Source organism: Lepisma saccharinum, chromosome 7, assembly GCF_977018435.1.
Source record: "Lepisma saccharinum chromosome 7, izLepSacc3.1, whole genome shotgun sequence".
NCBI lineage: Eukaryota > Metazoa > Arthropoda > Insecta > Zygentoma > Lepismatidae > Lepisma > Lepisma saccharinum.
Genome location: NC_139235.1, coordinates 55,225,252 through 55,253,176, shown reverse-complemented (window position 1 = coordinate 55,253,176; position 27,925 = coordinate 55,225,252). Strand labels below are relative to the sequence as shown.

The 27,925-nt window shown below is 36.7% G+C and overlaps 1 protein-coding gene across 1 annotated transcript in view; it reads left to right on the top strand.

The window, feature by feature from the left end:
• The window catches only part of LOC145990229 (glycolipid transfer protein A-like), a 39,641-nt gene that overhangs the window by 3,341 nt on the left and 8,375 nt on the right, over positions 1-27,925 (top strand). Inside the window, exons 2-4 of the mRNA XM_083125902.1 lie at positions 10,440-10,495; positions 19,335-19,453; positions 21,505-21,655. Coding sequence (XP_082982028.1) covers positions 10,440-10,495; positions 19,335-19,453; positions 21,505-21,655 — 326 coding nt within the window. The remainder of the gene's footprint in view (positions 1-10,439; positions 10,496-19,334; positions 19,454-21,504; positions 21,656-27,925) is intronic.

The following is a 27,925-nucleotide window of genomic DNA, read 5'->3' as shown; positions in this document are numbered from 1 at the left end:
CATGTCCTCCTATTGGCGTTTCATTATATTCAACTAAATTTACAGATTTATCAGGGCATGAACTGAACAAAAAAAGATTTGTTGTTAACCCCCCTCTTTTATGCTCAACAAAATTTAAAATATTAACATGAATTACTTACCATGCCAAAGGCTAGGTACATCAAAGCAAATAAAACACTGAAAATGTTGATTGTGTTTATATTACAACTTTGAAACATAGTTTTACAGTATGATTCCCAATGGTGTATCAAAATCAAGGAAAAAATTTTGAGGACTAACTATAACATTTACTTAGCCAAGCCTAGATGCTAAGGAACAATTGCTGTTGGTATCTGTGATATTGATAACATTATACCTAGGTATATAACACTAATAAGTAATTAACATAAATTTTAAACAAATGCAAAACAACTTTCTGTCTGAAGTTAGGTGTGAGTCCTCAAAATCAAAGACCTAACTCTTAGACATTTACTTTTTTTCTTGAAAACATATCTGACCCTTTCCCCCCCTTCATTACCAAATCTGGCAACTCAAAAGGACCAATAATTTGAGGGTCTGATATGAATGAAACATTACTTTCATTGGTGACAAATTCCTTCTTGGTCACATCAACACTCTTAAGTCCAATCACTTTTATTACATCTTCCAGGATCTCCTGAACAACACAGAGGTAAGTAAATTTTGATGCATTTCTTTTCCCCCCTAAAAAATCCACAAAAATGAAATCCCCTTTTACATCACTTTCATTGACAATCTCTAATGTCATTTCATCTGACTCCTCCTCTTGCCAGTGAGAATCACTTTTTTTCCAATGACAGTGCACTTTCATCTGAAGATTCTGAGTCACTCACATCAAGCCATTTCTCTCCCTTTTTGCCTAAACTCTTTGTCTTCTAGTTCTGTGCAGCAAGTTTTTTTCAGCTCTCTAGTTCTTTTGTCTCATCTGCTTGATGCTCTTTCTCCTCCTTTGTTAGCAGTGGTAGCGTCATCGGCTTGTAATCAAGGGGTCCCGGGTTCGATCCCCGATGCAGGCACATAGTGGTTTGGATCCCACTTTAAGCTGTAGGTCCAGTCCCGATTAGCCTTACTGTGCATAAAGTGGACTTAAAACACAAAATCAATCCTCCTCCTTTGTATAGTATTTGATCATTTAAGGAGATGTAATCACAGCAGGCAGTCTTTCTCTTTGCTTTCTTGGAAATTTTTTGGACTTGGCCAAATGAAGCTAAAGTAAGGAACAAATTAGGCTGAGTTTAATGTAAATTAATTATCAAGCGGCTCCGGTGTACATCCTTTGTTCCTCAATGTTTCTGCATTGTAAATGGCTAGAACTTATCGAAAATTGTTCGTTTTTGTACCAGAAATGCAAAAACAATCACGTAAAGTGAAAATGACGTGTAGAATTTGAGATTTCCAGAGCTTTGGGAAATTTTGAACGTTTCCCACCCCGACCCAAAAAATTCTGTCCCACACACTCCTACATTTTTCACAAAATCGTAGAACAAGGAAAATCGTGTACTGTAAGAGGCCAAATTTAAGTTCTGTGTAATATTTATCATTAATCAGGCAAATTTTGCAACATTTTCACAGAATTATTAAGAACATTAAAAAATCGTACACAAGACAAAATTTTCATCATTCGGCTATTTAATTTGCATGGAGTTTTAGTTCAGTTTATCACATTAAGCCAATATAAACACTTAATTATAACGTGACATTTTTTGGTATTATTATTGCAATTTTGTGTAGTTCAGGTCCCTAACATTAAGTGACGCAGGAAGAACGAGTGATTTCATGGAAATAGCAATGACACAAGAGAGAAAAAGTATGCAAAAAGCCCAGAAATGACGTTTCAGGGAATGTCCCAAAATTCGACATGTACGGCACCAAACTTCGACACCCCCCTGTCGGATTAATGTTGCAATTGCCGTAGGGCAATGAAACTGGTATTTTCATGAATGGTAAACAACATGCCTTTCAATGCACATCAAAACCCAACATTGTGTATTTTCGAATAAATTTCGACACTTGTCGAAATTTGGTGCACCATCCATTTTTGTGCTCATATGTTCGACACACCCCTTATTTTGTTACATGAACAACCTTTGTCTGCCACAACAGATTAGGAAGCTCAGAAAACAGCTCTAAAACAATAATAAAGTATTGAAATTTGTTTTGAAACAACACAAAACTGGTAAAAACCTTACGTAGAAAATTTACCTTCTTATGAAATTGTTGTAGGTGACAACTTTTGGGTTATTCTTTTCGAAGAACATTGTCGCTCTCGTCATTTACGAATTCATTCCCAAAGATACTTTTTGCAGCTTTCTGTTACTTGCAGTGAGAATCAGTCTTTCCTCTTGAAGTAATCTTTATACTTGATTCATGTTCACCTACTTTTTGTCTATTTTTACCTGTACTGTGTAACTGTTAGTCAAAGGATTTCTTGGGAATAGAGAAACGATTGTCAAATGTATATATTAGACTTAAGGTAAAAGGTATCGCAAGTGTTTCTATGTAATGGTGGTTCAGTGGCCTCTTGCCATAGGGAACTGTTAATTTCAAAACATGTTTTTGTCACCTTGACCTGTAACCATCAGGTGTTGGGAAAATGTTGTTTTTCATATATTGTTAAATGACCAGGCTCTCCTCACGTAGACCCACGGAAATGGAAAATAGAAAGTAATTAAGAAACCACAAATACAGCCTCAGCTTTGGTATAAAAAGACCAAATTTCAGTAGGGGAGACCGGGGTAATTAGAACAGGAAACAGCCTGTAGAAGTTCCACTGTAAATTACTCAGAAAGTTACTGATGGATTTTTTAAAAATTTCTACCATTTAAAAGGACATCTTTTGCATATTTTTGAAAAAAATAATGACCATACCTGCATTGCAAATACTCGTCCAAAAAAAAAAATTGTCATGGCACCATAAAATTGTTCCAATTACCCCATTTGGGGTTAATGGAACATAAGTTAGAAATTTCAACTGAATAGCTTTAGATTGCTGTTGGGGTAATACGAACATCATATATAAATGTCCCATTTACCCTGCAAATTTGAACACAATAGCTCTACTTCTTCTGGAGTTATCAATGCTTGTTTAAATAAAATCCCAAGTTAACGTCTTTTTTTCATAAAGTTCAATTTCCCAGCTGTGAAGCAAATATGTGTGAATGAAAATCAGTGTTCTATGATTTATTTGAAAGGTTACAGGCCATTCTACAATGTAGTAAAGAAAAAACTTCTAATAGTTACATGTACAATCTAGTATACCCAAGCGAAATCAAGCAAATTACGCAATGTTCTAATAACCCATTTGCAGAAATTTTTGGGGTAATAAGAACTTTGCTTATAAAAACCAGGCAAATTGCCCATAGACAACCAAACTCACATGAAATGATGTGTGCCCTTATGTTTTATTATAGGGGTGAAGAAAATTTTGAAAGGGTTCTTTCATTCACATCCAGTATATGCAGAAGCAGAGAAACACCAAGCATGCGTCACATCATTTTTGCAGGTGTATAATAAAAGTCAAATAAAACTTACTTTTGTGTAGTTATTCCAATAACAAATTTTCTGCATATAGGTTTAGTGTAGGTACATAGGTATGAAATGTTATTACACCAGTCTTTTCGTTTTAAATTATTCTACATTAACATGTTCCAATAACCCCATGTTCTAATTACCCCGGTCTCCCCTACCAGAGTACAGTCGTTCTTCTATTCTCCAATCGGGCCTACTGTGGAGCTGCCGGGTAACTAACTAACTATACCTAGCAAACGGCCGGGTACATGGTAATTATCGTCTTAAATACCTATGGATAATATTCCTTGTGTTTAGTCTGAAAGACTAATTGTAGAACTTGGTGTCGGTAAAGACTTGTAAAAATCTACATGTGACTGAGTGTAAGTGTAATTTGGGATACCCCCAAATCTACATGTGACTGACTGTAAGTGTAATTGTAGTGTCTCCAGTGATTTCGTTCAATACATATATATTTAAAACCTCAAGTACGAACTCTATTTATTTGAAGTTAACTACTAAGTTTTCACCGGACCAACGAACACGTACTTCGAAGGATTGTATTCTCCACCCCTCCTGACCGAGGATACAACATGAAAATTGGTGGCAGCGACGGGATGTGTCCGGACTTCAAGTAAATTACTCTCACGACAGAATTCATCCCGTTCATTGGGAACCAACCCCCATTGGTGAAGAACCTTCCAGACAAAAGCCGACAAAACAATGGAGCATATTCAAGTAGGACATCAAGTGCTAATCTTGTGGCAAAGAGGTGATGCCGCTAACGTTTTATCGAAGATCTTTTCGGAATTGCAAGAAGTAGTGAGTGCAAGAGGGGAACTCCGGGTTGAAAGTGTGCAAGAGTTAACGAATGCTGCATATGGGAGTTCCACCTTTGATGTCGTTATGATAAGATAGTTAACACCCAACATGACTCCAAAAGCGGCCTAAATTGTGATGGAAGTTGTAGGAATTCTATAGTGGTGCACGACTTCTATAGAGCGATCACAAACAACAGAACCTTCGACTAAAAATCTATAGTGCATATTCAAACGTAAGTGATTCCAGTATAGTAAACGTAAACCCGACAGCTCCACGGTAGCATGCCCTCCACAGTGACAGTGCGCCCCCCCCCCCCTCACAAGCCACAGCTCCACAAGACGACGACCGTCAGTGTTCCACACGGCTAGATCAGTACCTCCAGCAAGTCTCGTCAGGATATCCGTCAGACCGTTAGATTACGATGTCGTTGATACAATTGCCGTAGCCCTAACAGTGATAGAATATTTCTTTGTTATCAGAACGAGAAGTGAAGAAGCTTCCTACTACTAGACGCAGTGGTGGTTGAAGGTGGAATTCAACACACAAAGACGACAACAGGACATTCAGTTTCAGTTTTTGTGTGAACGACGGACAGTTTCACGCCATTGTCCAGACAGGACTTCAAACTCAGGCAAGGCCAGCCTGAAGCCAACTAACCGCCAACTTGGTGACCAGAGGGTGACCGGGCCCCCTTTTTGAAAACATCAACAGTCGCCGCAGTTGCCAACTTGGAGGACCGCAACGAAAGTGCAAGCAAGTAAGCTAACCAATAATTTTAACAAAAACTTATGTCTCTTTGTGATTGTTGGGAAGAAAGCCAAAATTACATCTATAACTTTCGAATTTAAGTGCCAGTTAAGGTGTAGATGGATAAGGACCGAAGCAGTAGATTATATCCGTGTCCCGAGGGAGGAGTTGTTACCCTTGTCACGCTCCAAGGAGAAAGTGTTCCATAACTTAGTTTATGGGGGGAGCTACTCTTACGCTTTAGTTTACGAATTAGAAGGTAGTGTTAACAAAGAAAGTAAGTAAATATATTTTTATATATGTAGCAGTCTGTAAGATATACAAAGGTTTAAAGTGTCCAGCAATATGCCAAGGAATAGGGAAGAAAGAGAAGCGCAACTCCTAATGATCTTTCCGATTATTGCAGAATTCCTGAAGTGTTAAACTGATTACGACTCCGTTTTCTGGAAAAATATAAAATTTGCAGAAGTTCCTATCAATTTGTGACTCAGCTTTCAAACTAGTTCACACTAGTAAGCATGACCAACTAAAATTTGTGAAGGCAACAGGAAATGCTAAATCTAAATTATTAGTTAGTAGTGGTAAAATATATTCTGAGAGAAAATTACTCGGATCACAAGACTATACATTTTTAATGCCTCTCAACTCTTAAACACTAGACAGGGTATGGCAGAAACTGTTGCTGATTGGGCTAGCAAAGTAGATAAGTTACTATCAGAATTCAGACCAGCAATAGTAAGAATTTTATAACCTGCAAAATTACAAGGAGCAATGTCCTTAGTGGAAATCTCGCCAAAGCAAGTTTTATGCAAGGGCTCTGCAGTGGCCGAATCCAGATGATCGTACGGAGTAAAGCGGAAGATTCTACATCGCTAGGATCAATTGTAGAACTGGCTCTTCAAGAAGAAATATGAGACAAAGGATGTCGAAGGAAACAAACTCGATGAAAATGGGTACGAGACCCAAAGGAAGAAGAAAAGGAGATCTCCGTCCGAAGGAACCAATGAGATAGCATCTGCTACAACGTTAAAGTTAAAAGGACAAATGAGCATAGTCTGCCAACACTGGTTGTTACGTGGCAAACTCAAACAGATTAGTTCTGTTTGCATGTTAATGAAATTACTAATCTTAAGAAGGATAAGTGAAGATGTTGTTCCAGTAAACACCTTAATAAAGTAAGATGTGTGACGGGAACTGAAGCCGAACAAAAAAAAGGGAATCCTTTAAAATCAAGCAGCGGCACAGTGAAGAAAACTCAGAAAGGCTCCGGAAATAAGTGGTCACCTTATTCATCAAAAGAGGACTCCGAAGATAGATTATCTAATTACAAGACTATGAGATATTTCAATAAGAATATATGTGTATGTAGGGAGCATGGTGGAGATCGTACATCAACGACATGTAACTTGATAACACAGTTATAATTTAAGTGCTCAATGAAATTTAATAACATAGCTCAATCTATAAGAAAAAGGAACAGTGCAGCGATTTTTAGTCAGAATATGATGCATTTTTATAGAAATCCATAATCTCAAGTCTCGGAGTCAGGACGGTGGATCTATTACCAGAAGAAGAAGAAGAAAAAAGATTAGGACTAGAAAGTTGTATTATGAAATATCAGTTCGACTCACAAACCGACGATTCGAGTGACTTCAGGACATCTACAAAGTATCACAGTGTAAAAAGCATGTAAAGTGGAAAAGGAAACGTTTGGAAAAGGACATGTGACAGCAGAGTTATATCAAATACAAAAGGAGAGATAAATATTAAAATATCAACCAAGTTGAATCCAAGAAAAGTTAGACCAAAACATCAGACGACAGTGAAAGTGAGTGCGTTAAGCTAAATTTAACAGTAATAATGATCGAAGCGGGCGCGAAGTCTATAAATGCAGTTTATTTCAAAGTGAACACAACTTTCTCTCACATTTTCTGAAATTCTCACAGGGAGAGAAAAGAAGATTGGACGTTTTTGGGACTCCTTTGCACAAAATAATTCCCATCTGTCAACTCTAACAACCATGGAAGGACACCTAGAACCAGCCAAAAGAACAACAAACAAGGATGATAAGGTTAAGTGTCAAATGAAATTAATGAAAAGAAGCTTTTATTGTCTGATCGTTTGCAGATACCCATAGTCAATCAAATGCTCAAGGAAGAAGATTCCTGATGACATATTTTCCGAGAAGGATGATCAGGATGGTACATTGTATAATACAAACGGCAAAGCGAACAAAAAACAGCCTGTGAAAAAGAGGAACAACAACCAGGAAGAAGCAGATATTAAGAAGAAGAAAAATTATCAAATTGTGACTCCACAATTACGAAGATAATGTGATGAAGCTATTCGACAAGATCGAAGAAACGAGACTCTCAGAGTAGAGATCCTTTTAAGATGGTAGCAGTGAAAATGTAAAATGTTGGCATATAGGTAAAAGAGTTACCGCAGGATATGCAAAATGGTTCAAGTTGTAGTAACGATGAGTATCACGTAGGATACTTAGTGTTTCTTTCTATTACAGAAAGATGTGGTTGCACATTGTGCAAAAGGTTTGTTTCAAGAGAGCAGTTAATGGTTTGGGAGTTCAAATAGAACACTTCCAGGACACTTAAGGACTGCATTATGATCATATAGGATAAATTCAATTATATTCCTGAAAATGGGAATTGCTGACCTTTGTAAATCTTACGGAGTTAAAGTGTAAAATACTGTAGAACGGACAAAAAAGTTGTTCAAGAATCCAATTGTCCGAAGTAATGAAACTCCATGTTCAATATTTGTAAACCAGGTATTAGTCCGAGTCGATAGAATCAAGGAAAAACAATTAAATTTAAAGGTAACTCATATGTCAAAACCATGAAAGAAAGAAAAGCGGTGAATGACATCCTAACTTCAATTGACGTATATATAAAAATAGGATCACCTCTAGTTTAGAGAATTTAAATTGAGAATATTCATAGTAATTTAAGAGAATTGGAAGTTAGATATTAAAATGTATTAATACAAAAAAGTTCTCGATGTTCAAAAGGGTACGATATTTTACAGGTACATAACGCAGTACAATATCGTTAAAATAAAAGGTTTATGGCAAGTAAAAATGCAAAAAGGAAATTATCAATACCTGTAGGTTTAACTAAATCACATCAGTATAAAGGATTCAAAGATAATATCATGTAATTTTTAAACAATGGAATTCTGACTTACATAGCTAAGCTGCTAATGACTAATAACCTACAATATAAACCTTATAACGTAGTAAGATTCCATATACTACTATGCAAGCTTATGTTCAGTTAGAAATAAAATACATTGACAAGAGTACAGGTTTGAGTTGTTTAGGATACTAGAAATGACAAACAGCTATCATCGTTTTTTTTAACATAACTCTCGGAGAAGTGGACAACAAAAATTTTATTCAGTGTACAATAATAAACGTTAGCTTGTTAATATGGAATACGAATATAAATATATATAGCTATTCTAAATCAACACAACCATGTGGAATACGAAAACAAATCACATAGAGTTTTAATTGATTATAACCAACATATTGTAAACTGACTAAGGCAGATTTGTGTCACTAATGATTGGATATATATAACTTCAAAACAATGGTAATCAGGATACTTATGAGTTTTATGAAAAGGTTCAAGTATAATTCAGAAAAAAAATGTGGACAAATAAGTACAAAGCGTACACTTCAATTCAAGCGCACACAGAGTATGCAAGCAAACAAAATGTAAATATTCAAAATGAATATGTAGACGAACTGTTAAGATATTAAAATTGTATCATTTATCTTTAGGTAAAATAGTGGTATATTGTTGTTACTAGAAATATAAATGAGTGTAAAATGTTGTATAACAATGATAGTTTACGATATCCACGAATCTATATTTTAGCGAGATAACACAAAATAATAATGGCTCTGACATGTAAATGAGTAAATTAAATAATAAGAAGAGAAAAGATAAAATGTCCCTATTGTTGAATTTTTCATTACAAAGGAATGAAAAATTCATCAAAAAGGAGGGAGGTATTGTAGGTGACAACTTTTGGGTTATTCTTTTCGAAGAACATTGTCGCTCTCGTCATTTACGAATTCATTCCCAAAGATACTTTTTGCAGCTTTCTGTTACTTGCAGTGAGAATCAGTCTTTCCTCTTGAAGTAATCTTTATACTTGATTCATGTTCACCTACTTTTTGTCTATTTTTACCTGTACTGTGTAACTGTTAGTCAAAGGATTTCTTGGGAATAGAGAAACGATTGTCAAATGTATATATTAGACTTAAGGTAAAAGGTATCGCAAGTGTTTCTATGTAATGGTGGTTCAGTGGCCTCTTGCCATAGGGAACTGTTAATTTCAAAACATGTTTTTGTCACCTTGACCTGTAACCATCAGGTGTCGGGAAAATGTTGTTTTTCATATATTGTTAAATGACCAGGCTCTCCTCACGTAGACCCACGGAAATGGAAAATAGAAAGTAATTAAGAAACCACAAATACAGCCTCAGCTTTGGTATAAAAAGACCAAATTTCAGTACCAGAGTACAGTCGTTCTTCTATTCTCCAATCGGGCCTACTGTGGAGCTGCCGGGTAACTAACTAACTATACCTAGCAAACGGCCGGGTACATGGTAATTATCGTCTTAAATACCTATGGATAATATTCCTTGTGTTTAGTCTGAAAGACTAATTGTAGAACTTGGTGTCGGTAAAGACTTGTAAAAATCTACATGTGACTGAGTGTAAGTGTAATTTGGGATACCCCCAAATCTACATGTGACTGACTGTAAGTGTAATTGTAGTGTCTCCAGTGATTTCGTTCAATACATATATATTTAAAACCTCAAGTACGAACTCTATTTATTTGAAGTTAACTACTAAGTTTTCACCGGACCAACGAACACGTACTTCGAAGGATTGTATTCTCCACCCCTCCTGACCGAGGATACAACGAAATCCACTAAAAATCAGTCGATTTTTCGCAGTTAGCAAATAGTGCCATCATAATTTCTCCCGCGCTGCTGCTATGTCTCATCTGGTGCAACTGCCCTTTTCATGACGTGGGGTAAACCTGTACACTGTCGCATGATACATGCACGATTTTCTGCATTGCATAGTTTTCTTATCTTTTACAATTTTTCAAATACCCTGTCGAATTTAGGCACATTGTCGAAATTAGGGACATTTACCTTACATGTGTCAAATTTATGTTGCAATCCAAATATTGGTGTTTGCACTGTACTAGTATTTCAAAATAAAGAAATACTATGATGAAAATATTAGATTCAGAAGTTTACAACTACTCAATTTCTAATGATATTGTATTTTTTCTTTCAGAACAATTTGGAAAAGTATTCTCTCCAGTGAAATATGATATGTCAGGTAATATTGAGGTAAGTTAACATTTTCATTCATGTAGATTGTGTACTTTTTTTTTTTGTTGCTTTATAAGTTAATCATATTTTCATTGCTAATGCGAACCCCAGTATATAAATGCAGATTTTTTTGTGTGTGTGAACAGTATTCAAGAATACAAGCCAAGCATCCAGAACACAAAATTTCCTGGATACCAATTCAATGTTATAAATTTTAAATGTGAGCAATTCTTAATACTGTCTGGCTGTTTTAGCTGAGACCATAGAAGTAAGTGTGCATGCACCAACTGGATGAGTTCATTGTCGAAATAGGGGTGATGGCACTTTGGTCAGGAAGTTGGTTCTGTGAAAATCGTCTGCTGTGGAAACAACAATGAAGTTTCAAATGTGTAACATCGCCGGCAAAATACGTAAAGATGTTTACGAATTATGTAAGGGTACAGAATGAATAAAATAGACATCCATATACTTTATAAGCTAACAGAACATATCAGGAAAGTATTCATCACGTCACATTAGTAGCTAAACTTATTTGTAACTTTATTTTGGATCATTCAATTAAAATGATATCCTTAGTACATATTATAATTAGCACAAATGTACACAGTAGTAATCAGGATAGTATTTACTAATAATATTATTATTATAAATATAATAAGGAAAAATGTAGTAACTGAATTGTTTGTGGCATTGTGTATTATATCGAGGGCATTTTGTAGAATGTGCAACAGGGACCAAAACAACCACTTCGAAACAGTTTGTTACGAATTGTAAGAGACATCACAAACACAACACAGCAAGTAGTAATAACCACAACAAGCGAACCCATGCAATCAATATGCCATGGGTAGTTTGGTGAGTGTTCTACCTGTTTCTCTTGGTCGGACTGTAATAGTGTGAGGAATCTTAAGGGTCTGCATCATCCTCCAATTGGGCACCAGCCATCACAAAGTTAGTCCCCTACTCTTTATGTCGGGAATGTGGGACTCCATCCAACTCTCCAGGACTTGCTGGGTTTAAAACGCAACACTGTTCTTAAAGTTAGACAAAGTTTTATGTTCAGACATGCATATCCATTTATACATATAAGTATAGATAATCTGGTGTTTCAGGCTAGCCTCTTGCAGCCAGGAAAGATGAAAATATCAGTAACAAGTAAAGCACAAGAACATTCAAAATTAACATTATGCAGTTTGCACCAATCTCACGAAAGTTTAGTTACATAATTAGTCCCGTACTTTCACGTATCGGCAGGAAGGAAGATGCAAAAACTGAAAAACTATTATTTCATTCTCTTTAGCGTTACCATGTTCTTGTTGATTCCTCCACCTTCTCTTGCTTTTGCACTCCGTCAGTTGTTAAGTGCAATTATTCAGGTAGGTTCATTCATTTCCTCTGGCGAGTTGGAAACGTTACGTTAACACTGGCAGATTATGACACATTTCAGAATGTTTCAAGTTCAATAAACGACTTTACCATGTGTTTATAGTTGTCTGTGATATAATTAATATAAATTGAAATAATGAACGTTTTTTTAAAAAAAAAATCAACAAAATCAAACCTTAAACACTCAGGTTCATTACAAGGGTGGAACGAAAATAGCATTGACTTGTTGTTCAGACCCAACTTTAAACCGTAATTCCAGTCCCAATTAACCTTCCTGTTTATAAAGTGGAAATAGAACCAAAACTTAAACTCAAGCCCTCTGGAGCCAATTTGAAGCATTGAATTGCAGTGAAATTTGGTCTACATAATATAGTCTATAGCAGAGGTTCCCAAACATTTTCGTTTCATGGTGGCTCTAGTGTTTCAAGATTTTTCCGCAGCACCCAAGTCAGAAAGTAGGCCTACCTAACACTTGCAAGGCTCAGTTATTGTGGTTAGGTTGCTGGCCTTAAGTTAGAAAAACGAACACACATTTCAAATTGAGAAACATTTAATGTGTGAAAGGTTCTATATAAGCACATATTTGGAACAATCATATCATTTCAGTGAACGTATTAGAACATTTCGCAGCACCCCAGGGTGCCGTGGCAAACTCTTTGGGAACCACTGGGCTATAGAGACCATGAGAAAGTGAATGCTGATGAAAAAAAATAGTTCACATTTTCACCAGCACACACGAATCTGAAAATAAAAAAATTATAATTTCTAGCAGTTTTTAGACTCCTAACCTAAGAAAAATGTAAAATTACTATCAGCAGTGCAATCATTGCACATAGAAAATTCACCATCCACCCTAAGATGGCCCTTATTTTCAGTGTAGGAAGTGAGGAACTTTCTACAGTTCATTTGTACTTGCTTCCAGTTCTCTACTTTTTAGGAGTTTAATAATAATGTGTGTTATAAAATTATTAGAAGAATGTATATACTGTTTATTAGGTTAGCTACTGTCAAGAGTTGACTGCTGTTGCTTGCTCCAGCCGTCACCCATTGATGGACAGTTGGACTTAAGCTTGGAGTTTCCTCAATGAGTATTGCCAACCCCAGCAAAATTGAACTAAACCTAGCACAGTTTGAATTTTTCACATAATGGTAAAATCCAGCACAATCTGCAAACGTGAGTTTCTGAGAGAAGGACATCTAATTCAAAGGAATATGTTTTCAGGAAATAAAAATAAAAGTATGTCCAAATTTAATTTCTACTTCACCAGTGGACATGTTTCGAATAAAAGGGATTATATGCCTACACATGAACAAGTTTTTTACAACTATGCCACAATCCATCCTCTTGTCTTTTCTCTATCAAGCCCGATTTTGTTCATGAGGAAATTTTATGGCAGGAAATCGGTATTTGGTTGGGGGTAAACAAACAATTTTCCCAAACGTTTAAAAGTTCTATGCTGAATCCATTTCATTTGTTGAGCCATTGTACACAATTTTGTGGGCAAATTAACAATATTACATAACTGTAGTGAATAATAAGTAACGCGAGTTTAGAACTCGAAAAGTAGATGCATTATGGAACTTAAAACTACAGTTATCTGAAAAAATATAACAATAAATCCTAGCACAATGTAGAGGCATTTAGCATAATTTCAGAATTTAAACAGAACTTTTTTATTATCCTCAATTCACAGGACAGGATGGGGGGGGGGGGGGGGCAAAATCTGATATATCGTCAATGCTATTTTCGGTATGACTTGAGATGACCGGACCCCTCTCCGATTTTCTTCATATTTGACATAGTCACTAATTGAGGCCTTCTAATCACAAATCTGAAGTTAAAATTTGTTGGAAACGTCTAGAAATTGTGAACCATTGATGCTAGCCTCATGAACCATTGGCACGTGGTTAGGTTAGTTCCGGTTAGGTTAGGCAAACATAGTTAAAAGTTAAAATTTCGTGTTGTGGTAGTATCAGGATCTAGCAATTGCAAATAATTGCGAACCATTGATGCTAGCCCCACGAACCATTGGCACGTGGTTAGGTTAGGCAAACAGTTAAAATTTGGTGTCGTCGTAGTATCAGGAATATATATATATTTGCTTGTGAAACAAAAAGTTTCGCGAAAATCGATGGTTTCCATTCCGAAAACTAACACCTTATTTTAGCTTATTTTGCAATTTCTAGATGTTTCTGACAAATTTTAACTTCAGATTCGTGATTAGGAGGCCTCAATTAGTGAGTATGCCAAGTATGAAGAAAATCGGACAGGGGTCCGGTCATCTCAAGTCGTTCCCTATTTTCAAAGGTTTTTTATATGTCCACAAAGGTTTTTTATATGTTCATTGTTCAAGCGGGACAAGGGTCCCTTGCCTTACCTTGTGCATGGGCCTGCAGCTAACATTCTAAATTCAATGGATAGTACAAGCGATACATGTGGCTGTAATAGAACATATTTTTCAAACCATCCTCGGTTTACCATAACATCTTCCTACACCCCAAAAAAGGCACGAGTCGCCACTGCTTATTTTAAAACTTTTGAATTTCTTTCCCGAACACCCCCTCAATGAATGTCATTTGTCAAGCAAATACTGTGCATAAAATTTCAATTCAATCCAACAATGGAAAAAACTTGAAGTTTTTATGATTTTTAGCCTTCCTTTCAAGAGCAATAGCTTAGTCAATGAAGGAAAAAAAAGCAGGTAATGTCGGGAATAAATACCTGAAAGCTGAATTTTGGTCAGTTTGTCACACCATTACTTTGAGTGCAAAATCCCTTCCCTCCCTTGGTGCTTTCCCCCTCTCCCAAGTAACCAGAAGTGGTTGGTCCCACTTCCTGAAAATAGTTGGCTGAACAGTAATTTTGGTCGTTGTTGCAACGTTGGATCAGTATATGGTTTTATGTTGGGCCAGCATACTGAAAACTAAAGTATAGATATGTATATATGTATATATACAGAGCATTCCCTGACATTCACTACGAGACTCGGCGGCAAGTATCCCGGCGTCAGCTATTGTCTTTCCTGGTGAGCGGGTCCGCGACAGTCGCACGGTACAGTCTGTTTTTTTCGCTCTCTTTCCCTTTCTGTTGCAGACTGATGCCAGTATATCCCTCCCTCGGAAGTTGTGTTGTGTCGTGTCGTGTCCATGTGTTGAAGATTGTGGCTTAATATGGCACCACAAAAATTTACATTACAACAAAAGATTTATCTTTTCGAGTGTTACTTCGGAAAGAGGAATTGTGGAGAAGTGCGACGACGTTTCGCAACGAAATTTCCTGGTGTTACCATTCCACATAGGACCACTGTATTAAACCTCGTAAAAACATTTACCAAGTATACAAAGACAATTCGCACACCATCCATGAGTTAAAAGAGATTATTGTACGATAAATCGGGAGAATTACAGTAGACGAACTTGCACGTGTAAATGCCAATTTCCTTCGGAGATGGCAGGAATTTGTTGCAGCAGAGGGACATCATTTTCTACACCTTCTGTAGTCAAGGTTAGTACACAATATGAAAACTGTAATTTTAATAACCGACTCTAGCGACGGTCGCGGACCCCGTTCACCGGGAAAGACAAGCGCTGACGCCGGGCCGCTTGCCGCCGAGTCTCATAGCGAATGTCAGGGAATGCTCTGTATATTTTATTGTTAGGTCAAATGTAAGCAATATTACAAATTATTTGTGAAAGTAAAGAAAAATACACATCACTTTCTCATTCATATGGTATCATTGTTTTCAAGGTTCCCTCAAGTGGTTGAACAAAAAACACTCTAGAGTTGACTTAGTTTTCCATGGTTCATGGAATTTATTCTGCACATAATATTGTTTAACCACCTTCACAAGAATACAAAACTACCTGTAAGAATGTTCTTGTTCTGCTGCAGCTAAAGAGACAAACAATAAGCCATTTCCAACACATCGTTCATACATGGTGGCTGACAAAGGACTGGTGAGCGACTGCAAGTTAAAAATAGCTTCTACTTTCATTAAATATATTTTCAGTATATGTTGTGACTGAAATATTTGAAAAGAAACACTGTTACATGATGCTTATTTTACACTAGAATTTACAGCATACACTTGAAAGTTTTCTTAACAGGAGAAAGTAGTTTTTAAAACTGATTTTGACTCACTTTTTCATGGCTGGGCAAACGTTGGCAACGTCAATTTACCAACCAACGTAAACCCAACCTTTCCCACATAAAAACTGATGTTGGCCCAACTTTTATGGTAACTTGACAGGGTTTGCCAAGGGTTTTTTCAGGTTGGGCTCACTTGATAAAAACCATTTTAAAACCCATTGGGTTTTTTCATTAACTTTGGTATTTCAATGATTTCTGAAATGAAGGAACATCATTGAGGTGTATATTAATGAAGATTACATTTTAGATTCTTAGAATGCGATCACGACTGTCATTATAACTCGAGATGAATTTTGCTATCTAAAATGCAGAACACTTCTAATATTGAAATTAAGTACAACAAAATATCAGAGCTCAGTACACCAATACAAACTTTTAATCTTTATAAGGAAATTATATAGGCCTATATTAAGCTGTTGGATTCAGCAGGTACTTTAGAAAAAAGATTTCAATATGTAGAATAGCAACGTATTTTTGTTTGCTCAATATTGAATACATTCGTTACTGCAGTTTGCATACCAAATAGCATAGAATTACATGATTACTACATTATTACAGTAACACAACTATTACGTTCTATGTAACAGTGTATTTCTTGAAAAAAAATCTACTATTGGGAAATTCTATGTATACTATTTATGCTATGGCTATTTTATTATGCTTGTGACTGAAGATAATAGTACACACCTGCAATTGATCTCTTGATGCTTTTGACAAAAGTCGTAATGTATCTTATATCATAAAAAAAAGTAAAGTCTCCCCTGTGCATAGCACCACGCCATGAAGGCGTATAGGGGGTGTGGGGGTAACGCCCCTCACTTTCTTGATCCGGTCGTGAGTGGGGGTGATGTGATCAGCATCACGCCCCTGACCGCCTTTACCCCCCAGGGTTTCCCCCAGGTACCCATGTTATTCGAAGCTGGATGGGCGCCGGGGCCACTTCCATCGTTAGAAAAGTTCCCAGATTTGAACCGGCCGGGGATCGAACCCGGGACCTTTAGCATAATAGTCAGACGCGTTACCGACTGAGCCACCGCAGCCACATATCATAATGTATCCATTATTGATACAACATCTGCTAATATCAATTCAAACATACAAATTTGCTGTCCACAGAGGCACAGAGGTAACCAGGAAATCGAGAACAAAGGATAAAAAATAAACATTACTATAGCTTAACAGTTTGTTGTGGTCTGCTAGTTGGTGTGCCGGGCAGCGAAGTGCAGTGGGTAGGTTGAGCGGCAATTACAAATGTAAATTATATTACATGTATTCACATTTTATTTATAAAAGTTCGACATAACCTGAAAAAAACCCAAAAAACCAATTAAACCCAGGTGTTTCTTTTTTTTTTTAAAAAATGTTTTTTTTCATACTCTGTAACTTGAGCCCCAACACCCCAATCAACCTCAGATTAGCAGACACTTAAAATGGCTGCCAGTAGTGTCGATAAAGCACTTTGCGAGAGTAGGTCGATCGTGAGTGTGCAACGTCAGGTTCGTACACGATTTCACAAAGCTCCACCAGGAAATAACTTGATCACATTAGCGCTGTGGTGCAAATCATTGATAAGAACATGCTGACATGTGTCTGAATGGAGCTACAGGGTGTTCCATTTACAATGCAACCCGGAGTTGCGAATAGTACAACTTTTGAACCGGAAGTGGTACATATATAATCCTTATACCAAATTGAAACCTTATTCATGCATATATTTTTAAACTGAGGAACGATGATTGGATTTCATTAGTGTCCACGCAGTTCTGAACCATGGCTTCTAAAACAAATATTTCCAGAATTCAGTCCGTAGCTTTTACCTTGTAATTGCTTGCCATTGAATACCTTCCGCGAGACACCTCCAGAAAACAGATGTTATTTCTGTTTTGAATATCTAGTCACCACAAAGTAGCAGAACTGAAATTTTTGCATAAAATCATCAATGGTAAAATCAAAACCGAATTTCTAATGACTCAGTTTAATCTATGAGTACCCACATGACAAATACACAATGCAAAGCTCTTTCACAATTCCACTACAATGCTTTTTCTGTAGGCGTCCATGCTTATACAGGGTGCGGCATTTAACATTTCCCATTTTCAAAATATAACTGATTCATTGTGCAAAGGAATTACATGAAATGAACAATATTAGCCACATTGTGTCTAAAGATATCTGTTTGGCGATTACGCGGAGATAGGTAATTTTCTCTGATAAGCTTACTTTTCATTTTTACGAGCAAATTTTCTTCGCGAATGATTTCGCCACCCATCTGGTGGCTTCGTCAGGCATGTATACATGAGTGACATCGATTGCGAAGAAAATTTGCACTGAAAAATGAAAAGTAAGCTTATCAGAGTCTATTAGGCACGTGGTAGTATTGGATTTACAGTTCAAACTTTTTCATTTTATTTTATATATTACATCCTTGAGATGCCCTCCATTAGTGTCAATGCATTGTTGCAATGTTCCTTGTACACTTGTGTCTGGCTAATTGCATTTTTGAGGCTTTTGAGATAAGGGAGGGTAAAAGCGTAGACCTTAGCTTTCAGGTACCCCCACAAAAGGAAGTCTGGTGCAGTGAGATTGGAGACATGAAGTGCAACTGAACATCACTGAACTTTGAGAGAAGTTGCCTGCGGAAGTAGTACATAGCATGTTCATTGACAGCTGTGCTCTGGCTCCGTCCTGTTGAAACCACAGGGTATCCATGTTCCTGTTACAACATGTCACCTCAGCACCATTATCATCCTCAAAATAGTAGGGTCCAATAATTCCTTTCACTGCAATGGCATACCAGACTACTACCTTAGAAATGTGTTGTGGCCGCTCGAAGATTTTGCATGGATATGATATAGGGATATCGAAAGTTCTGCTTAACTGCCGTTAAATTCCACACAATCATACCCTCCCTGATCGCAACACCGTAACAAATGTGATTCATAATATTAAAAAAAAATAAGGTCTGAACTGTAAATCCAAGACTAACATCATTCATTTCATGTAATTTCTTTGTACAGTGAATCAGTTAAGGTATTTTGAAAATGGGAAACGTTAAATGCTGCATCCTGTATAATAACCTGCCTCCAAATGTTGACATTCTCTTGCCAGAACACAATTTCCCATAATTGTAAATCGGGCATGTGTAACTTTTAAAACTATTTTCCGTGCCATCTTGTTTTTGTTTCGTTGTTTTCTTGCTGTTACAGTTTCAGTGTAAAATCATCATTTAGTACTCTATCTGAAACTTGAAGTAAATAAGTAAATTAAAATATTTCTCTCCTATTCAGAGTATATCTACCACTGCTGCTATTTTCATTCTAGAAGTTGACAAGAAAGTTTGAGACTGATGAGGAGAGGTTCAGGTATCTGAATGACATGATTCTTTCGGAGAAAGAGGGTGGCCCTGCTGTTGCGACAGAAGCTTTATTGTGGTTGAAAAGGTAAGAGAGAAGTGATTCATGCATATGTTTTTTTTTCATGTGATTGTACAGTCATGGACCCTTCTGGGTTGTAACGATTCCATTGACTTTCAATGGTATCATTACAACCCAGAGGTTGTAGAGCCTTGGGTATTTTAGAATGTTTTCCACCCATGGACCAATTATATGGTGTATGGTTTTAGAAGCTATATCGGGTGGGGCCATGCAAAGCCTGTCCATGGTGACCAGCCAATGGCAAGAGTGCAACGTTGTACAGTTAGGGAACTGCAGTCCGCAAGTTAAATGCCATGTTCTGTATTTTTCTTGCAAACAATACGTTTTCTTAAAACTTGCCACTTCAAAGTTCATCATAAGATGGGGCAAGACATTTTGAACCTGACTGTCCAAGTCCCATAAATTTCCATTCCCTGCAGGCCAGAGTTATTGTTTCTTGAGGAAACATTGAGGAACAACACAACACAATGCAGAAAACCCAGTGTAAATATATCTTACGGTTTTCATGATATACATTTCCAAAGTTTGGATTGTGCGACTTTTGAAACTCTCTGTATAAGATGCTGAGCATCACAGTATTCAAAACATCGCTAAATTATTTGAGAAAGCAGGAAATGGGGGACAAAGAGTAAGAAATTGTTACTGACTCTATGGAATGTTCACAACGTTGATAAAAAAATAATAATAATTTGCTAACTTACGATGTACTGCAATTTGAACTTAGAATCATCAAAATTTTGTACATATTACAGCAAAAGATCACAATCTGTGGGCTGAAATTTTTAGTCGCCATGGCAACCTGGCGACCGGAATTTTTCGAGCGCTGCTCAATATACACTATGACCCTTCAGTGTCGTGGATGTTCTCGAACATTTTGTGAGTCTGAGTCAGTTTGAGTTCTTATATGCTGCAATGATATGGAATTGTATTATAATCCTGTGCAGAAATATTCACTATATTATTTCCCGTACTCATATGTACTGTGTATGCATTATGTTTTAAAAATAGTTGAATATTGAACACAGCAAATTCTCTGTATTTCCCTTCTACAGCAGTTAGTTTGGCAACAGCATGTTGCTTCTAAAAGCGTACACGGTATAGGAGTAGCAGAACAGGCTTTCTTGGCATATTATTTGAAAGAGCATTAAAACCTGGGTTTGATGTGAATAATTCATAATGAAACACAGTTGAAGCTGAGTTATATGTATGTTAAGATGAAGAGAAAATAATACATATAATTGAGTATTACTTACAAATCAGATTTAGATACCATACCATATATAATTATTAAAATACTATAATTGTATCTATTTTGAGGAACAAGATATATGCAATACAGGTTATTTCTGTCATAAAGTGGTAAATTAACAAATCTAAAGGTTTGATTCTTAAGTTTTATGTGGATTAGCATCCACTTCCCATATAAATTTTACTTTCTGGTCAAGTGTGTAACATTCTGTTTTCCATGACCGACCAGTACTAACTGAAAATGTTCACTGAAGGAATTTCCTGTTCTCTTCTTATTGGGGGTGTTCAGGATCCCGAGCAGTCAGGAAATACCAAATGGTCATTTTAAAAGGTAGTCAATTCTCGATGTTTTCTGTATTGCAAGTGCCTGGAACTTATCAGAAATTGTTAGTTTTTATTCCAGAAATGCAAAAGCAACCACTAAGGTGAAAATAACTTGTAGAATTTGAGATTCCAGAGCTTCGGGAAATTTCGATCATTTCCCATCCCCTAATGTCGAGATTTTAAAAAAATTCCCATCCTGAACAAAAAATTCTGTCCTGCACACCCCTACTTTTTATTATGGAATGCTGCAAGCATCATCTATCAACATCTTTTTAAAGTGTGTAGCTTCGTATCGCGATTACGTACAAAAGAAAATGCATCTCTTGTTCTGAACAACATCTGCAAATCTTTCTATGTATAACGTACAGTAATTTACGTACAAAACAGAATTACGCAGAACTGAGTTACGAATACAGCAGTCTCAACTGTATATTTCAGGTTATTCAGTTTCCAAAGGGTTACATTTTTTATCCTTATCCTTTCAGGGGCCTTTGCTTCTTCCTGATTTTCTTGCAGTGCCTAGTTGATGATCACGAGGATGGAAAAAAATCTGAAAACTTAGTACCTTTTCTCCAAAAAGCATATCGGGAATCTTTGCAGAGGTATCATGGCTGGGTTACACAAAAACTTTTTGGAGTAAGTATCAAGTCTTTGTGTTTGGTTTTGCTCATAAACATAAGAAAATATATGCTGGAAGATATGAAATTATAGGTGGTGCTAAGATCTGTATTCTAGGGGTGCAGAACTTACTATGCTTATACAATCAATAATACAGTAATTTATGTATCTGTATGCATGATAAACAAGATAATTGATTGATAGTATATACTATCTTTAACATGATACATTCATGAATGATTTTCAGCCACGGACCAAAATATATGCTGGTTGACTTTATGTGATGTTACATTTAGTTGTTAATATAATTGATCAAGATGTGGCATTTTGTGCATATGTCTACTGGGAACCCTTCGTCCTATGTTGTGAATTGTAGGATTTGGATGGTGAGACTGCTTCGTACACTTTGGAGGTGATTTATATGCATTGTTGTGCCATGTTGCCACACTACACAAGCTTACAGAAGCATTGATTGTATTAAATCATTGAACAATGCAATTCGGTTTTTAATCGTCAGACACACACAAGAAGTGTATTGTTAATACTTGTTTATCACGTAATAATAGTATGTAACCAAAATGTGGCAATATTTGTAGTAACGTAATCAGAAAAAGTACAATTTACTTATAGAACAGAAAGAAATGTGATGGCTAATTGGAACTGGAATTTTTGCACCATGTTACACTTAGATATGTTTATCGCCACGATAAATAGAAAGCAAATTACTTCATTACAGTGTGTAATATAATAACTTTGCTTTCATGGTTTATTTATTACACTTGTTGTTGTTATTATTATTACTTTTACTCCTACTAATACTACTATTGGCATTACAATTGGAAGTGCTGAAGGGGGTTCGGAACTGAAACAAAGGATGTGCAAGCACCCCCTTGCACCTCCCTGGTGCCACCTATGAAAGAAAGTGTGTGTGTTATGTATATGTTTGGTTATGTTACTTGCAGAACAAGAAATTGAACAAAGTGGAAATCTTCAGATTTACCAGTTACATCATGTAATATATTTCAATGTACAGTAAGTAAACCACATCACACACTTCTAATATATGTAATGCACATAACCTGATATTCTATATGCACAGCTTGCAGACATGAGTTTTAACTTGGAGAAAAAAAGGTAAAGTGCTCCCCTGTGCTTAGCACCATGCCATGAAGGCGTATAGGGGGTGTGGGGGTAACACCCCACACTTTCTTGATCCGGCCATGAGTGGGGGTGATGTGATCAGTATCACGCCCCTGACCACCTTTACCCCCCAGGTACACATGTCATTCGACGCTGGGTGGGCACCGGGGCCGCTTCCAACGTTAGAAAAGTTCCCGGATTTGAACCGGTCGGGGATCGAATCTGGGACCTTGAGCATGGTAGTCAGATGCGTTACGGACTGAGCCACCGCGGCCACTTTAACTTGGAGAGAACATGATTTACCTGTGTTACCACCTCCAAGTGGCAGCAAGTAACTCATCATTTCTTCAAAACTACACATAATATTTCAGTTCTGTTTTTTTTTTGTTCATTGGTATATGAAGGTATGACGTACTAATGCTATTATAAAGCAGTAACGTGCGGTGATGTCGACACTTGGGATAGCAATCAGTGGCATGCCCAAGGGAGGTTGGTGTGGGTCATAATCCCCCCTTCCCCCCTCCCCCTTTAGGGCCCAGCATCCCTAAAAATAGAACCTCAAAGAAAGGAAAATATTGCAAAATGAGGAAGCACTGCTGAGAAGAAGTACACATTAATCCCACCCCCCTTTCGAAAATCCAAAACATGTTGATGTGACTACTAAGTCAGAGATCCCGGGTTCGAACCCCGACTGAGCATGGGTGTTATTTGTGTTTGTCCCTTCATCAATTATATTGTATCATCTTCACGATTAGCTAAAAGTGGAAGGAAAGCAAAGTAAAACAAACCAAATCAATCAATCAATGATTTGATTTGATTTATGCTACTTAGTGTCGCTGACACATTTGGTTAATCACGAAGATGATACAATACAATTAATGAAGACAAACACAAATAACACCCATGCCAAGGTCTGGGTTCGAACCCGGAACTCCTGGTGTTGTTGCATGCAGTGATAATCACTCCCCTGCAGTGGGGTGATTTGGTGTTTTAAGTCCACCTTATGTACATAAAAGCTAATCGGGAATGGACCTATAGTTTAAAGTAGGATCCGAACCACTATGTGCTTCCACCGGGTACCGATCCGGGTCCACTTGCAGTTCTCCATGGAGGTCGGCCCACAACAAAGATGAGTGGAAAGTTCTAACTATTTGGAGACGTGGGTATCGGTGAAGCAAACTGCATTTTTTCTCAGTTATAAATTTCAATTGGATTTTTGAAACACAATATTTGTATATGATTAACATTTTGTTTAAAAGAATTGCATTGTTTGATTTCCCTAATTTCTCCATCCCACAATCTTGTTAGTGAAGGATCCAGGCTCGAGCCTTGGCCTGTGCATGAGTGTTCCTTTGTAACCACTCTTCACCCGTTTAATTTAATCGATGTTCATCGTCATGGCAGAAGTTAGGTAAAGTGTTTAAAAGCAATGCTAAAGAAAGGAAAAAGAAAATACAAATAATTTCCTCCCAGTGAATCTGCAGGGCACTGTCAAATCAGGAGTCCAGAGTTCTCTGTTTATGATTGTCCCTCGTGACTTCCATAAGCTCGTTAGCTACTTATCGCGATTAATTCTATACAGCTAGAAAAAATGATAGAAGGTGGCAAAAATTAAATATATTAGAGGGGATAAACAGGTAACAAAACACACTTTTTTGTAGTTTCTTCAACCATATTCATTTGGTTTTTGGAGTTCTGGAATACATTTTTCATTCCAAATTATTTCATTATTCACTGCAGAGTACAACACACAGGAACAAGAATGTGCGCTCGTCACAGGTTTGAATCCCAGCCTGAATTGTTCTTTGTGAGGTCCCTTCATCAATTTGATCATCATATCATCACATCCTAATTTCCGCGATAACCAAAAGTGGCTGAAAAGCGAAGTAAAATAAACCAAACCAACAACAATTTGAACATGCGTTCTCTTGCCCAAATTAGTACATTCTTATTTATGACCGTTTAGCTTACCCATTTTTTTAATTGGAGCCCAAAATATTAGTATATTTAAATTAAACATGACTAAAACGAGAGCGAGAGAGAGTGAGCAAATATTTGTTATTTAATCATTATATATTCCATATTTGAAAAAAAAAGAAACCATAACATTTTTGTCTGCACATAATACAAGTACGTTCCCATTCATATTCAAATAAAACTACATCCCATATTATACATACATATTGTACAATGTGTAAAAAGTTGTGGTGTAAATACAGAGAACATATGTACTGCAGAAAATTTTTTCCCGTGTTCTTTAGAGGATTTACAAGGGAATCAAAGGGAAACCAATCCCCTATCTGTCCTATAGGAGATAGACTGGAGGACCTGAAAACATGGGCTTCAACCATTGGAGGGGGGGAGGGAGGTAGAGACAGAAAACTTCCCTTCCCCTTCGGGCAGCTGTCTATACTTGGAACTGGTAAGGTGGAGGAAAAGCCAGCTAGGGTATCCAGCCTTGCCCGCCGATCACATCGAGGAATGAAAAGCACGTGGAAAAAAGATGTTGCATATGAACTGTGGCTTGAAGACAATGAATATTGTGATTTGAAAATAATTAGAGACTTGAAATTGATTGTTCTATCTCTACTAGACTAGCTAGTTCTCAGTGCACGTCACTGCTACAAAGCAACCACAAACAACAGAACCTTCAGCCAGAAGGATTCCCCTCCATCCATTCAATTCTGTCCATAAGGAATCATGCGCCACTCTACCCCTGCCCTATATGTGCAAGTACAATGCACACAACATGCAGTTCTGCACAGGTTCTTTTGCTTGTAGTCCCCTAAATTGTTAACAAACACAGTTTGAAAATGTCATTTTTCCCCTCCACCAGAAAATGTCCAATTTTTAGAATTGCTGAAAATTAGGATTTTCTAAAATTTAGCATATTTTCCATTTTTTTTCTTCAAAATTTGGGAATTACATTACATGTGCTCAAAGAGTGGTCTTTGGTTTTGTGTATCTACAAATTTGGTCCATTCAGCACCCACAATGCAAGAAGCAATTTTTTGGATTTTTTTCCCCCCTATGGTGGCAACACTACTCTTCTTACACATTGTTGTTATTTTTTCCCCAAGAAGTGTCTGCCTTTTTCCGACGCAACTTTGCTTCATTGTAGCAATATGCTATCTTCTGCTACGTACTGCATTGTTTCATTCACTTTGATCTATTGTGGTGGCCGCGGGTGGCATAGGCGTAGTTTTGCCCGTCCACTTGGGGGGCTAACGGGCTAACTTTATTCATGCTTTTATCCATTACAAAAATCATCACAGGCATTCTCCTTGGGAGACAGGCGATCCCCACATCCTATCCAAAGGAAATGAAATAGTTAAAGGAATAAATATGTTATTATAGATGGTTGTAAATTTATTAAACAACACATTTCATCTTTAGAATAGCCAGCCCCCGTGGCGGAGTGGTTAGCACATCGCGCTACGATGCCAGGGGTCCCGTGTTCGAGTGGATGTTTGTGAGTGTCTATTCATCAATTTCATAATCTCATCTTCGCAAATTAGCCAAAAGGGGCACAAGAAGCCAAGTAAAATAAAGTAAATCAATCTCAGATCTTCTTTAGAATAAAGAAGGTATAATTTTAATATGTGATAATATTATGGGTAATCCTGTGTTCATGGTAGTGAGCAAATTATAATGCTGCAAGACATTTAATAGTAAACATTTAAATTTTCTTCATTTTTATACAACGAAACTTCACATTTCCCTAATTTTACTACAACTGAGAACCACTTGGGACTAGATTCGTGAAGAAAACTTTAAGATGAATTTAGAGAGGAGAGAGGGGATGAACTTAGTTGGTTTGCCTTCTTAATAATCTTATAAATGATTGCAAAGAGCTCCCCAGAATACTATTTAGTAGACTGTAATTAGTTTCCATTCATTTAAACCTCACGTGCAGATCATCTTTTTTACCAATACAATGCATGCTTATAATTGGACATTATATTTTCTGTTATTTACTTAAATACCTTGAATCGTAACAAAGTTATAGGTATTCCAGACTGTAGTGAATAAAACAATCTTTTACATCTGAAAATTTCTTCCTTGCAAGATCTATATTAATGGTACGGTTGTGTCTGGGAATTTGTGCCTATTCTTTAACATGGCTTTAGAACCCCCTTAGTCAAGGCCACCTGCAAGATTTTTCTCAGGGGAGGGCAGCTGTACTTAAAGTGGACGAAAGATGGGGTGATGCTTTTCCTCAGTTTAGAGAATTCTCATATAACATCCCCACCACTAGGATAATTTGCATAGGCACTTAATCTGCTGTCTTTCACTGCACCCCTCGTCCATGTTTTCATGCTACAATTTCAAAATTTGAATCGTATGAAGTGTTTCCAGATATCTCCACCCCTTCTGTGGGCACCCTTGTGCTTAATATCTAATCGAACAGAAACCAATGTCATTCTAAGTTTCATTCATTCAGATTATAGTCCAGTACCGCCTATTGGCAAATCAGAAACCAAATAAGAATGAACAGCAACGTGTAAGTTTTGTCAACGTTAATGAGCAGGGACGTTTAAAAAAAAAAATGCTTTACAAAATTAACGTACTTTTATATGTAGATACATATGGAACTCTGAAAATAAGTGCACTAAACTTGAACACTATAAGTATTATGATGCTTTCAGATCTTAACAAATGTCTATTAAAGAAATGAATTAAGGAAACAAGGAATTACGGACTATTACAAAATTGAGAACCTTGCAAGTAACTGAATTATTGGGACAGGTGCGCTATTCTTGGTGTCTATGCAGGCTTAAGGATAAATTCATTTTCTTATTAAAAGAATTACCATTTGTGCCTGAAAACAAGGTCTGAATGAAACAAAATATAAAGAAAAGAGCATGCACTAATAAATGATGGCATGAAGGATGTAGAAAGTTGTTATCTAGGCAAAATATTATTTAATTATCCTGAAAACTTGGCTTTTAAATAAGGATCATCAACAAAATAATCTTTATATAACCCTGACCAAGTGACTTCAAAAGAAAACCGATTATGACATTTTTTAATCACTTTGCCTGTGCATTCTTTAAATTTCTTTCTGAAATTCAATAGTCTAAGCTTGTTTGCTCGATGCCTGACTTTTACTATTAATAAACTCTCTATTAAAAGTAATGATCATTC